General features: G+C 32.0%; 1 protein-coding gene across 1 annotated transcript in view; it reads left to right on the top strand.

Annotated features, from left to right (window-relative positions):
• Positions 1-15,770, top strand: part of UHRF2 (ubiquitin like with PHD and ring finger domains 2) — a 155,657-nt gene that overhangs the window by 130,785 nt on the left and 9,102 nt on the right. Inside the window, exons 10-14 of the mRNA XM_074282882.1 lie at positions 2,868-2,974; positions 7,333-7,495; positions 8,499-8,636; positions 14,472-14,592; positions 15,149-15,309. Of these exons, the coding sequence (XP_074138983.1) occupies positions 2,868-2,974; positions 7,333-7,495; positions 8,499-8,636; positions 14,472-14,592; positions 15,149-15,309 (690 nt within the window). The remainder of the gene's footprint in view (positions 1-2,867; positions 2,975-7,332; positions 7,496-8,498; positions 8,637-14,471; positions 14,593-15,148; positions 15,310-15,770) is intronic.

Here is a 15,770-nt window from a genome sequence, read left to right on the forward strand (position 1 = left end):
CAGAGTTAAGTGACTTGCCCAGGATCATATTTGAACTCAGGAAGATGAGTTTTGCTGATTCAGGCCTACCACTGTCTATTGGGTCACCATGAAGTGGCAGTAATCCTTAATGTGCATTGAGGAGCTCTGTGGGCCACATTGACTTAGTTTTGAAATCCAATGTCATTTGTGTTTTATTGTATTTTTATTGATTTTGTGAAATATTTCCTACTTTGGTTTTAATCTGGTTTAGGCTACACTCGAGTATCACAAGCCTATGTTGAGCCCTCTAATCTAGATTATCATGGTTATTATTATTCTAAACTGTTTTTGAGATATTGTTACTTAGCAGAATCCCTTCAATGCTTGTCATTGAAAGAAATTCACTAGTATGCTGTTTCTCTTTAGAAAATAATTTAATTCAACAAATGTCAAGGTACTGTGCTTTGTATATGTAACAGAAACTCAGAAATGAAATAAGATAACTATCTCAATCCTCAAGGAGCAAAAATTCTAATGGGAAAGAGGATGTCTTACACAAAAATTATAGATAAGAGGAGAATGAATAAGTACATTCATGGTACAGTAGAAAATGGCTCTGGAGTTGGAATTTAACCTCTCTTGCCAATTATTGCCTGTGTTTTCTCAGGCAAGTCCCTTCACCTATATAGTACCGTGGAACATATGTAGTATTTGGAGTCAGTGGACCTGGTTCCAAACCCCCAACTTTGCCACTTAATATCGATGTATACTTGGATAAGTCACTCTTAACTTCTGTGGACTTGAATTTCTTCATTGCAAACTGAGAGGATTACACTAGATGGCTTCTAAGGACTCTTCTAGCTCTCACTGTGATTCTAAGATCAAAAGAGAGATACAAGATACTGTAACTCTATATAATATGCCAATCTTCTTGATGCCGTATCTCTCATTCAACTACACCATAAGCCCCTTAAGGGCAAAGGGAGATTTAGATTTGTTTGGGGTTTTGAATTCCTTCCTCTGCCTTGTTCAGTGCCTTGAATGTGGCAGATTCTTCTTATTACATGTTTTCTCAATTAAATCTATTTCCCTTGTTACTCTCACTGCCAGCACTCATTAAACAAATTTCACTTCCTAACAGATGTAATTTTCACCGTCTTGCTCACCAAATTCACCCTACTCCTAGTCTTTCCTACCAATAGTCTGAGAAAGCTTTGTCAGAGAAAGGACTTGCAGAGTCCAGCACTGTATCTATTGGACCACCATGAAGTGGCAGTAATCCTTAATGTGCTTCTGAATTCACACTAATTTTCATCATAGTGTACCCCACTATGGGTCCTTTGTGCCCGGAATGTTCTATAATCTTCCCTTCTCCATACCTTTGCATTCATTTTACCTTGTTCTTAGAGTGGCTCTTCTCTTCTTTTGCCTCATTTCCTATCATTTTTATTGTTAATCATGTTATCTAAGTCATGTCCAACCCTGCCTGAATTTGGAGTTTTTTATTTTTTTGGCAAAGCCATTAGAGTGGATTGCCATTTCCTTCTCCAGCTCATACAGATGCAAACAATGTAAATGAGGTGAAGTGATTTACCCAGAGTCACATAGCTAGTGAGTTTCAGAGGCTGAATATGAACTTAGTCTTCCTGACTCCAGGCCCAGCGTTCCATCAAGGTGCCACCTAGCTGCCCAATCTTATTTCATGTAGTCCATGACTTGTCACCCAATAGACCATTCTCTGTTAGAACAAAAACTGAGGGTAGCCTGTTTTTAAATAAACATTTGGTTAAATGAATTAACAAGTCTAATCTTTAAAAAGAATTCTGTATGAAAAAGATCTTAGCAACTTTGAAATGCAGTCTGAACTGATAAATCATGTTCAGTAAGGTGTACATTGTTTTGAGGATTTGGATTAGAGTATAAGTTTATTGTCTTTTAAATTTGGAGGACTAATGTACTTTTATATAACAACAAATAATTTTGAATACAAACTAAACATCCATTTTAAGTTGATTACTATAAATAGAAGTTTTAAGTTGATTTAGCAGATAGAAGCCATTCTAGGGATTAGGAAGCCCTGCCTGAGATCAGTCTGTCTGTGATCTATACTGTGACTGTAGGGCAAAAGTCAGATCACTGGGCGTGCCTTGTGCAATCCTTTAAAGAGCAAGTGTTTGTGTGCTTCTCTGGAAGGAGTTTTCTATACTGAAAATTTTTCTATGAAATTAAAGCCTTGATATAAAATTTTTGTGACACTGTTCAGAAGAAAACTAGAATCCTAATTTCTTTATGTAAATCTCGCCTTATTTTCCATATTCAATATAAACTTGATACCATACCGGATTTTATGATTCTTTCTCAATTTTGTCTTTCATCCGTAGCAAAAACATGAATCTCCTAAGAAATTATATAAAATCTTAACATTAAGAAGAGTGAAAAGAGGATGTGGATAAATGATTGTCTATTAAATTCTTATTTATGACCAACTAATCTTTATTTCTGAAATTTTAGTATTATGAGACAGCATTTAAAAATAAATTTCGGGGCTGAATTTTCCAAATGCCAATATTGCATATATTCAGTCTTGTAATTGTTATTTTAAAAAAATAAAAATTTAATTTAAAAAAATATAATTAGCTCTTCTTCTCCCTTCATGTAGTCTTAAGAACAGCCATGTTTGGAAATTGTATTTTTAAAGTTGGGAGGGTTGAAGTTGGATTAGCCAAAGTATAGCTTGGAGTTCAATTGTTAAATTCTGCCATCATTTCATACATTAAATAACATATAATATAAACAAATAATTCAGCTAAATTATTGTTCTGGTTTTGACAAGAGAGAACAAGATGAATTTTTTTTAGATATTATTTTAATTTGAACATTTCTAATGGAGCATAATTCTCTCACAGGATCGAGGAGATGAATTCACTTACACTGGAAGTGGTGGTAGAGATCTCTCTGGTAATAAAAGGATTGGAGAACATTCATTTGATCAGACATTAACAAACATGAACAGGTAAAGAGATTTTTATATACTTTTAAGACACTCAGAGTTTCATTTTTCTGAAAATGAATTCTAATATACTCTCATTATACAGAATATAAAATTTTGTTTCCAATTGAAACAGAACATTAAGTACTTACTGCTTGAGTGGCACTGTGTTAGGTGCTAGAAAAACTCAGATAAAATCATGTCCCTGACTTCAAGTTTAAAATCTGCTGTGGGAGTGTACTAATATTTAGTCCTTCCTGAGACATTGCCTCATTCTAGAATCAAAAACAAGAATCTTTACGTTGTATTGTCTCCATGAAGATGATTCCCAGCCATCTCACTCTCATTCTACTTTTTGTGTTATTAAAAAGTAATGAAGTAAAGCACATGGAAATATTTTTAAGTTCCTTGAAAGTTTTATATATTATGTTTTGAAAGTGAAATAACTTAGAACCCAGTAGTTTTTGTTGCTCTTGAATGAATTCTTGAATACATAAATACTGTAGAAATAAAAACATCAAAGAAGTTAAACTTACATTCCATTAAGTTCAAATTTGCTTTTAAAATGTATTTGTAGCATATTTATAATCTTACAACACAAGGTAATTAATGAAGTAGGATAATATAAACAGACGTAGGTACCACAAACTATAGTTTCCTGGATAGTCCATATAATTTTGTGTACTCTAAGGTGGTCCTTTGAATCCATGCAGTAGGACATTTTGGTAAAGGAAAATGTCATGTAATAATGTCCTTTACATAAAGACTAAACCTGTGAAATTATTGGTCTCTGGAAAATCTTTACATTAAAAGGCTCTTCAATATTACCCCTCTTAATAATGAAATGTCTAAACAAATGTATGTAATAGACCATAATCACTTTATTATTAAATAACTCAACCTAAAAAAAGTAGTATTTTTAGAAGATTCTAGTGTATTTGGTAACAGTATATTTAATGGATTTTGATTATTTGATTTATATTTGATGTTTCCTCCCAGAATTAGTACAAATGTTATATATAGTAAATACTTTGGCAAAATGTATAAATAAATGAATGCATTATCACTTACTGTTTAGCATTGATTCATTCTGTGAAAATTTTTATCATAAAGAAGAAAAGTTTAAAATTCTTTTGTCTGTTACATATTTTCTGATTTAATGTTTTTTGTGGGTAATTAAGCAAAAGCTAAATTGTTAACCACTTTTCAATAATAATAATAATATTTCTTGGCTTAGAATGATCACAGTTTTTTCCCCATGTTATTAATTATTATTTCAACATAATTTCAAAGAGTTATTTAAATATTCATTTGTCAGGTTATATAGAACCTGTACTCCTTCCAGGTATTCCTTCCACATTATTCCAGACAATAAGGTTGTATTTTTTCTAAACCAGCCAAGGATACAGGAAAAATCTGCTAGAAATGGTGTTCATTTTTTTCTTTTTTGTTCCTGGAGAACACCTCCTCCTTAGCCAAAATAATCATTTTTCAATGTTGGGAGTGTTTCCCTGGGGGTTTTCATTTTTGTTTTTGTATGTTTTAAATCCTCTTTTGAACATTTATCTTCATAGAAATTTCCCTAAAGATTTGTTTTTCAAGCTTTCTTCCAAAAAGCACACCTTCCATCAAACTTATAGGAATATCATTTTACTTGAATATTACAAATCTCTTGTTACAACCCATCATAGCTTTCAATTCTTCTTAAATTTCTTAGATGACAGAAAAGAAGCTAAATGAGTTTATCATCTAGTTTACCCCAAAACATATTTTAAATAGATAGCCAGAAATTAATACAAGACTGAAAATTTAGAACAGTCATTAATCTGAACATTTCAACCTTCTAGAATTTTGGATGATTAGAATATTGTTCTCTGTGGCTTGGAGAACAAATTAAACACATCCCATGAATTTTAGAATTTTAGAAGAGATTTGGTCCAGTTTATTGGTTTTGTCTCCCAGCTTCAAACTTTGTTCAATTTACAAGTCCATATCTTTAGACTTTGGACTAGGGCTGAATATACTTTGCATCCATAGCCAATAATCACTTTGAAGTGTGCACCATGTTGCCATGTTGGATAGGAGTCATACCTCTTTCTCTCTAACTCCCTTTCTGTAAAAGGGCTAACAGAATAATAAATAAAGCTATGACCCTAATTGATTCTATTGTTATTATCCATATTGCACTCTACTGTCAAAAAGCAATGGAAAAAATAGACAGCTAAAGTACCTTTCCCATAAATAACAACCCAAGCAATGAAAAAGCATATTTGACTACTTGTTTATTCTTTTTCCACTCCAACTCCTTTGAAATAATGAGTAAGGAATAGTACTTATTTCAAATTATAAAATAATTCTAAGTAATGTAAAAAAAAATGAAGTTTTGCCAGCTACTTAACTCAGTAATGCCATTTAATTATGGCAAAAGAAAAAATTTTGTGGCCGCAGATAGATAAGATGAACCTATGTCATTGAGAAAAATAAAGTTTCTGAATTGTAATCATCAAGATTATACTTATGTTGACTATCAATATTTCAAGAAAATTGGGATATATCAGATTGTCATTATGCCAGGCGTATCAGAACTGGAGATAAATTTTTCACATGAGAAAAAAAATGAAAGTTGGTAGTCATCAGAGAACAGATAGATTTAAATAGTTCTTATGTGGACAGACCCTTTTCTTTTTTTCAACGAAACACTTTCTTGGTCCTTTTCAACTAGTAAATGGGTCAGAATTTTTCTTATACAGAGACTTAAGCATAGGGTTAATGATAGTTTGTTAGATATTTTTCTTTGAACTTAGGTTGAAGCAGAATACATAAATTTTTCTTCAGATATAAAGTTCATCTCTTCATGGATGTTTCTCAGGAATCTTGTTGCTTAAATATCATGTTGAAAAATAAAGTCTGATGGACATGTAGTAGCAATAGTTATGAGTGTCTATACAAAGAAGATTTAGTGAAGCATAGTTTGAGATCTCTATTGTGTCTTAGTTTTAAAGTACACTTAAGTAATCTTGTCCTTTAAAATCTCTGTATTGTAAAAATAAGACTTAGTTTTAGCCAAAGGGTAGAAAAATTCTTTTCTAAAGTACACATTCTAATACTGTAGTCTAAATATTAGTATTTTATAATACTTTCAGAGGACCACTAACTTAGCCTGCTTTCTTAACTACTAAGACTGATGTAAATACTTTTAAAGGAAAAATAATTCCTTATCTTGGTCTACTTTGAAAATTTAATTCCATTCAAGGAATTTTGCATAGGTTATTGATCCAATATGACTATTCACATCATTCATTTTAACAAATATAGGTTATCCTACGTCAGAAAAAAAATATGTTCCTCTTTCTTTATCCAAGGATAACTTAGTGTGTGCTTGTTTTTTTTTTTTTTTAAATGACAGTTTAGCTACTTTTTCTTCCTAAGAATTTAATCTTCTCAATTTTATCCTTTCTCTAAAATCAAGAAATGGAGGTTTCTTATAGATTAGAAGAGTAACAGCCATCTTAAAAACTTCTAGTTAGTTGGATTTAAAACTAATTCTTTATCTTCTAGAAGCTAAACTCTCCATTGCTTTCTTGCTAAATTAGTCAATCTATTACAGATAAAATTGATCATCTAATCAGATACTTCTTTCACAAAATGTACCAACTTCCTCTTGTCATATTTGTGGATTGTCAAATCTTTAGTACACTACAAGAGGTCTTGAGCTTCTTTGATTTTCATCTAGGTGCTTGTTATAGTCAAATGCATTCTTTTGCTGAAGGCCTTTTTTAGGAAGTTATTCTTAAATAAGTCTTGGCTTTAATCTTTTCTAACAAACATTGCTTTAGAAGTCTCTATTGTCTGGAATAATGTGGAAAGGAAGCTTAGAAAGGTCGGTATTTTTTTTTTTGCCTGATTTGAAAAAATCTGGTTTTCCAGAATTCTTTCCACGTTATTCCAACAATCCCCTTTTCCCCAATAAAATAATAACTTGACTAAAGACCCATAACTGAAAAGTGGTTTGCTTGATATAGTTTTCCAAGGTTCCCCATTCTCTCAACACAAATTATTTTAAGAAAAAAATTCCATGTGTTTCCAGTTGTTTTCTATCATACATGGCACAGATGTTACTACTTTCAGAAGAACCCACAGGCTCTCTGGGAAGCACTCCCCTGGCTTTGGGGATGGCATCAGAAAACTGATTTCTCTGTCTTCTCTGCTGGTTGGGGAAAGCATAATCCTAATATCTGGAATAATATGGAAGGAATCATAGAATCTAAGCCACCAGGTAAGGCACATTCACCTTTTAATTCGGCTAATGATAAGATATCATCCTGTACTTGGGGAAGCACAATTGTGTGGTACGAAGAGGACTTCTTTTATGTTTTCCTTAGGGCATTAGCCCTAAACTGTGATGCTCCATTGGATAATAAAAATGGAGGAGAATCAAAGAATTGGAGAGCCGGTAAGCCAGTTCGTGTGATACGCAGTGCAAAAGGACGGAGGATCAGCAAGTATGCTCCTGAAGAAGGCAACAGATATGATGGCATATACAAGGTGCTCAATCTAACATCCTATTATTTTCTTCATTAAAATAGCATTCTAGCTGTTGCCCCAAGCCTGCTATTATTAAGGAAGCACTAGGGGAGAAACTAAAAGTGGCAAAATATCTGAGAATTTGCTTTTATCCCTTTTGGAAATATCTAGAAGTGTAATAAATGAATGCAGAACAAATTTTGTATAAAGTACTAGCATATAGTAAGTGTGACTAATTATAGTAGCCCGGTAAGGTTTTTTTGACAAAGACTGACCATGTGTAGTGGACAGTAGTGGAGCTGTTTCTTAAACTGCATATATTTTCTTATTTTAAAAGAATAACTTAAATGTAACAACTGGAATTGAAGAAATAATTTTATTATAATTAATGTTCTTTTCAGCATGAATATAGGGTAGCATCAATTTTGGACATGAGATTTGTAAAGATGTCCAAAACCAATTGTTAATATTAGCCCTAATTAAAATAGACATATATCCTTTGCTTGATATGTGTTGATATATGTGTGCTTAGAAGTTTTTAAATCTTTTGGGAAATTGATTGTGTATAATCATTTTTACCCCAATGTATGTGTTGTGTAATCTTCTGTCTTGCATAATTTTATACTCATCACTATATACTCAAAAGTAAATACATTTTATATTAAATTAGTAAAGTAAAGTTAGTTCAAAGAAAAGCTTTACAACATTAAACTCTACATAACTATGTACTCATTACTTTATACTCAAAATGTATCTATTTTGGTAAAAATAGATACAGTTTATATTAAATAGTAACAAGAATGAAACAGTTAAACAGTTGGGTAAAAAATAATTTTATTCTACAAAATAATTTTTTCCTTACTTTTTTTTTTTCAATTGTGGTAGTGTATACATGTTTTATAAAATATTAATTGCCTCCTAAAATTGAGAAAATTGACTTTTGGCAAGTCCATTCCCCATTCTTAAATCTGAACAATTAATGTGGCAAACATTCTAAAAAGTCCTAGACTCTTATATGATTTAGGTGGTGAAATACTGGCCAGAGATTGGAAAATGTGGATTCTTGGTTTGGCGCTATCTTCTTCGAAGGGATGATGTTGAACCTGCACCTTGGACTGCAGAAGGAATAGAACGATCAAAGAATCTGCGTCTAAGTGTTCAGGTTAGATTATATTACAGACTTAATCCTTTTAAAGAACATATATATCTATATGCATGCCTTTTACATTAGTATTAAACACTAACCATGATCCATTGAGGTGGTTTGGGCTGAGTATGAAAAGGAAATTGTCAAGGAGCTCAGTGGCAAGGGTAGAGGGGAATGCCTTTAGGAACAAAGAAGAAAGGGTTGTGTTCCAAGAGTAGAAATTTGGTCTGATTATTAGTGCTGGGAATAGCTCTGTAAATTGTTATGTGATTGTGATGGAATATTACTGTTCTATGATATAATCAATTATGAAAGACTTAACTACTTTGATCAAAACAGTGAGCCAAGACAGTTTCAAAGGAACCATGATGAAAAATACTGTCCATCTCCAGAGAGTAAACTGATGAAATCAGTTCAACTTGAAGCATACTTTCTTTATTTATCTTGTTTTGTATGTGTTTATTTTCTTTTGTAGCATAGTTAATATGGAAATATATTTTACATGATTCCATATATATAATTGGTATCATATTGCTTGCCCTCTCAAAGGATGAGGAAGGGATAGGATGAAGGGAGAGAAAAAATGTTAAATGCTATTTTAAAATAAATAGAGAAAAGAAAGAGACTTAGTCCTGGTAGAAAAGGAGGAGCAAAGCCTCCCAATAAGGAATGAGATGTTTCCAGTACTTAGGAATATAAATATCAGGGAATTCAAAGGAAAGAACTGTATTAGGATATTCTGAGGATAGGAATTCCCAAATGAAAATTTTTTTCCTGGTAGGATGAGAAGACGCCTCTGGAAGAGGATAGGTGATTTTGACCAGAGGGTCTTTCTGCTTTCTACCTCTTTTTGTCTTCTCTATGCATCTGTTTCCCTGCCATTTCACCATTAGAGGTTCATTGTCCTATTTTCCCTCTTCCCCATGCTCAGATATGATAACTCACAAGACTTTGGTTTCTGGCTTGTTTTTATGTGTAATAAGTGTTTTGGTTGCATAAGATTTTGCAATCCTCTTCTTTTTCCAAATCTTCACATACCTTAGACTTTCTCCCTGATGCTCCCCAAAATGTGGTTTTACTTTTCACTTGCCACGCTCTGCAGTTGTACCTTCAATAAAGATGGCCAGCTTGTCATTCCTCTTTGGCTCTGTTCCTCACTGCATGTGGAAGGGCTGCATGTTGGCTTGGACAAGTATTTGATCACCCAGGCAAGTTAATATGAGTTATGGTATATGAATGTTATAGAATATTATTGTTCTGTAAGAAATGATCCATGGGCTGATTTCAGAGAAGTCTGGAGAGACTGAGATGAACTCTACTGAACAGAGCCAGATCATTGTACACAGCAACAAGAAATTATACAATTCTGATGGACGTGGCTCTCTTCAACAAAGAGTTGATCCAGGCTGGTTCCAATGATCTTGTGATGGAGAGAGCCATCTGCACCCAGAGAATGGGCATGGGATAATGCAAGGGCTTCTGGGAAAAATTACTTCAACCAATGAACCTGCTCCTCCTAAGCATGCAAGCTCCTCCCCAGTAAAGGCCGGAACTAGAGAATTGTCAAGTACAGATTTAGCACTTAGTAAGAACCTAACAAATATGTACATTTTCTAATGTAAATCCAATTTTTAAAATTCAGTTGTTAACAAATTTATACACTTATTTTCATTTTTAAAAGCTAAAATAGTAATTGTGATTAGATATATTAGAACAATTGCCATATAATGTAACTCTTTTTTTTTTTTTTAAATAGGAAAAATAGTTTCTGAAACTGTTTTCTGACCCATTTTGTGCTAAATTTCTTCTAGACAATCTCCTAGTGTCTGTTTTTTGAACAATGTTTTTAAAAAATTTTGAGGTCTAGTTTATCTTCATCACTCTCACTCCACCCACTCATTAAGAAGGCAAGCCATATGGTATTGATTATACTTGTGAGGTCATGCAAATATATTTCCTATCAGCCATGTTGCAAAATAAAATACAAAGTAAAATAATAATAATAATAAAGTTTAAAAATTGTGCTTCAATTTCCTTCAGAATTCATCAGTTCTTTTTTCTGGAGATTTTGCATCATAGGTTCTTATGATTACCTTGGATCTTGGGTCATAACCTTGAGCAGAGTAGCTAAGTCTTTCACAATTAATCTTCATTACAAGATTCTTTTAATATGTACAATGTTTCCTGAGGTTGTTTTCAAACTCATCCTGCTTGTTGTTTCTTATATCTTATATCACAATATTTTATCGTGATCATATACCACAACTTATTCAACTATCCCCCAATTGATGGGTATTCTCAGTTTTTATTCTTTTGTCATCACAAGAAGAGCTGCTGTAAATATTTTTGTATAAATAGGTTATTTTTTTCCTTTTCTTCATTCTCTTTAGGATACAGACTTGGTAGTGGTATTACTAGGTCAAAGGATATGAACAATTTGGTATGAACTCTTTGAGCATAGTTTCAAATTGTTTTCCAGAATGGGTAGACTAGTTCACAATTCCACTAACAGTTCATTAATGTCCTAATTTTTCAGAATCTCCTTCAGCATTTGTCATTTTCCTTTTCTGTCATGTTAACCAATTTAATAGGTGTAAGATGATAAAATTTGTATTTCTCTAATCAAGAATGATTAGAACATTTTTTTCATATGTCTATAGATAGATTTGATTTCTCTTGAAAACTGCCTGTTCATATCCTTTGACTACTAAGAAATGGCTCTTATTTTTAAAATTTTTATTCAGTTTCCTACATATTTGAGAAATGAGATCTTTCTGAGAGAAACATACTATAAAAGTTTTTCTCTAATTTCTTTTTAATTTTGGCTGCATTTAGTTTTGTTTGTGCAAAAACTTTAATTTTATGTAATCAATATTATCTGTTTTACTTCCTATAATGTTCTCTTATCTCTTGTTTGGTCATAAACTCTTCCCGTTTCCATAGACCTTGCACATATATTTTCCCATGTTTCCCTCCCCCCCCCCAATTTTCTTATCACCCTTATGTCTAAATAAAATATCTCTTTTGACCATATCTTAATTTATAGTGTGAGATGGATGTCTATGCCTAGTTTTTTTCTAAATTGCTTTCCCGTTTTCCTGACAATTTTTGTCAAATGCTGAGTTTTTACCCCAAAAGCTTGCATCTCTTGAATTTGTCAAATACTAAATGCTGTGATTATGTACCTCGTCTATTTCACTGCTGCATCAATCTTTCTTAGCCTATCTTAGATTGTTTTAATAATTACTGCTTTGTAATATAATTTGAAATTTGGAACTGCCAGGTAGCCTTTCTTGACTTTTTTCCCCCTGATTCTCTTGATATTCTTGATCTTTGTACTTTTAGATGAATTTTGTTACTAATTTTTTCCTTCGTTCTATAAAATAATTTCTTGATACTTTGTTATGGCATTGAATAGGTAAATTAATTTAAATAGAACTGTCATTTTTATTATATTGACTTGGCCAACCTATGAGGAATTAATAGTTCTCCAATAGTTTAGATTTGTATTTCTATGAAAAGTGTTTTGTAATTGTATTCATATAATCCCTGGGTTTGTGTTGACAAGTAGACTCCCAAATACAGTTATTTTAAATAGAGTTTCTCTTAATATCTCTTGTTGATGGGTTTTCTTAGTAGGATATAGAATTAATATATGTGAGTATATCTTATATCCTGCAACTTTGCTGAAGTTGTTCGTTATTTCAAGTTTTTTGTTGTTGTTGTTGTTGTTGATTCTTTCTCTTGGGTTTTCTGTATATAGCATCATATTATCTGCAAAGAGTGATAGTTTTGTTTCTTCATCACCTATTTTATTCTTTCAATTTCTTTTTCTTTTCTTATTGCTTTAACTACCATTTCTAGTATGATATTGAATAATAATAATGATAATAGACATCCTTGCTTTAAACTTTGATCTTAGTAGAAAGATTTCAAGTTTATTTCCATTACAGATCAAACTTGCTCTCACTTTTAGATAGATGCTAATTATCATTTTAAAAAAGCTTCTATTGATTCCTTTGGTTTCTAGGTTTCTTAATAGGAAGGGACATTATTATTTTGTCAAAGGCTTTTTTTTTTTACATCTATTGATATAATATATGATTTTTGTTGCTTTTGTTATTGATGTAGTTATGTTGATAATTTTCCTCATATTGAACTCAGTCCTGAATTTTTGGTATAAATCCCACCTGGTCATAGTGTTTAATCCTTGTGATATATTGCTGTTTTTTCCTTATAGTATTTAAGATTTTTGACTTGATATTCATTAAGAAAATTGATCTGTGGTTTTTTTTCTTTTGCTTTCCCTGGTTTGGGTATCAGTACCACATTTGTGGCATAAAAATAATTTTCTACTTATTTTTTTAATAATTTTTTAAGAAATAATTTATATAATATATTGTTGCTTCAGTTTGGTAGAATTCACTTGTAAATCCTGATTCTGGAGAATTTTTCTTAGGCAGCTCACTTAGTGTCTTGTTCGATTTCATTTTCTAAGGTAGGATTATTAAGTATTTTATTTCCTTTTCTGTTAACCTGGACAATTTGTATTTTTGTAGATATTCATGCATTTCACTTAAATCATCAATTTTACTGGTATTTACAATTAGACAAAACCAATTTAGATGGGAGTGAGCTTCAAACACATACTCACACCGTTTTCCCATCCACTCTAAAAACTCTGGGTTACAAATTTCTTTTATGTGAGATAATGTTCTCTATTATTTCCCCCCTTCTCCCTAGGCATCCCTCTTTCTTTGCCTGTTTGTTTTTTATATCATCCTGATATAATTGATTCACTCCTTTATCCTTTTTTCATGTAGAATCTTCCTTATTCATCTAATAATGAGTTCTTAGAAAAACTCTTTCCATCTTGAAAGATTAAATGTATTGAATCCCTTTTTTTCATGCTTCTCTTACATTTAAAAATATTTTTTTTTTATTGATGCCTGTTCTTTTCATCAGGAATGCTTGAAAATCCTCCATTTCATTGAATATTCTTCCCCCCCCCCCCAAAAAGAAGAAGAAGAAGAAGATTTTACTTAGTTTTGCTGAGTAGGTTATTCTTAGTTGTAATCTCAACTATTTAATATGGTAGCTGCTAAATCCTGTGTGACCTGCGTCTCCATAGTAATTGAATGATTTCTTTCTGACTGCTCAAAGTCTTTTTCTTTGACCTGACAACTCTATAATTTGGTTATAATGATTCTGGAAGTTTTTATTTGGAGATCTCTTTCAGATTGTGATGGGTGGATTCTCCCAATGTCTGTTTTACTTCTTGGATTTTTGAATGTAAAATTTGGGACTGCTAGGAGCATATCAACTTAATAAGGGAGACAGTGACTAAAGCAACTCAAATCTATATCTTATTAGGATAAGTCTGTCAACATATAATAAAAATGCATATATGTCTGTTTGTCCTTCATATTGTATGTTTAATCTGATGTCATTAATAGTTTAGAATTCTTTTTTCTCTTCACTGTCATCTTTTCTCCTGACATCCCTCTCAAAATGTCCAAACTTATTCTGATTTTCAGATCTCTCCTCTAGTTACCATTCCTTATAATTAAATAGCCCCTCAGTCTCTTAGTTCTAAGCATCCTAAAGATACCCAGACTGTATATTGGGACATGTGTATTTTGTCTTTATAATTACATTTTGATTTTAAGCTCTCTTTTGGTTTCTATGAATACTTCACATTATTTAAAAATTTTATGTAACTTTTGTTTTTCCCTTGAAGACTTTTGATATGGAAATATTTAACTTTCCCTTAATCTCATATTCTTTTTTTCCCCCAGAATTCATGACCCTTAAAAAAATTTTTTTTAATTCAGTTTTGTTCTCTTTTAGTATCCACCAGGCTATGAAGAAGCCATGGCAAGTAAAGAAAAGAAAGATAATGTCAAAAAGCCACCTGTGGTGAAAGGGTCAAGCAAACGAAGCAATGAAAAACAGAAAAGGTCAATTGATGGTATGTTAGATGATTTATGGAAATTTTTGTAAAACAGTTATGCAAACTAAAAAGAAAACAATTTTGATTATTGAGAGAGATTGGAGAAAGGGTGTTGCTTTTTCTTTAGATTGTCATAATGTCAATATACTGATTTTTTTTAATGTGTGTTTTTTTGTTTTGATAGTAATTAAAAACACAAATACTGTAGTTGGTTAAAAGGCATAAAAAAAATAAGAGAATGGCTAGGCTTTAATTCTGGCTCTACCACTAACCCATTATATGACTGAATTCACTCCACTGGGTCTCATTTCCTTTATAAATAAAAGGAGAGATTTTTTGATAGGCCGTGCACCTGCAGTATCATGTCAGATCCAAAATTCCATTGATTTCAAAAATTTTTGAACCAACTTTTATAATTGACCTTTATCTGAAATTGTACCCATTACCCAAGGTAAAGTAGTTATTAGATTTTTGTTTCACAAATGAAGTTCCTACTTACTTGTCAGATTTTTCTTTTCATAGTGCTGCCTAGATCTATCATGTTGACATTTCTACTGACAGTATTTTTCATTAGGTCAAGTTGATCCTGGGACTGGCTCCAAAACCAGAAGAATGACAGATGGAGGAAAAGTTGAGGCTTTCCAACTGACCACACAGCAGCAGAGTTTGATCAGACAAGATTGTCCAAACCAGAAGCTATGGGATGAAGTGCTTGCATCTCTGAAGGAAGGACCAGTATGTTTAAATTCGATTACAATTTTAGTGTTAAGAATTACAAAAATAAACATTTCCTATTTTGAGATGTGGTGTTTTCCAGTTTTTACAGATGATTTTCTTTTTACTTGTCATTCATTCAAGGCATCAGATTAAGAAGTAGAAATTACAGATATTTTGTGTAGTTCTTTGCAGAGATAAGGGCAGAGTATGAGATCTGTTTTTGCCTTGATTAATGAATGTAACTCCTTGAATTTTCTTTAAGTAGCAGCTTTTTGTGTGTAACTACATATTGGAAGGGATTCTTAATGAAACCAAGGTTTTTATAAATTTTTTTTCATTCTTATTTATTTAATTAATATTTTTCCCATTTACAGTTAAAGTTATTTTTATTTACACTTTTTAAACTTTGGAGTTCCATATTCTCTCCCTTATCCCCACTCCCTATCCTCACCTCCCCCCAGACCCTATTAAGAAACCAC

This window comes from Sminthopsis crassicaudata, chromosome 1 (genome assembly GCF_048593235.1).
Source record: "Sminthopsis crassicaudata isolate SCR6 chromosome 1, ASM4859323v1, whole genome shotgun sequence".
In the NCBI taxonomy this organism is placed as follows: domain Eukaryota; kingdom Metazoa; phylum Chordata; class Mammalia; order Dasyuromorphia; family Dasyuridae; genus Sminthopsis; species Sminthopsis crassicaudata.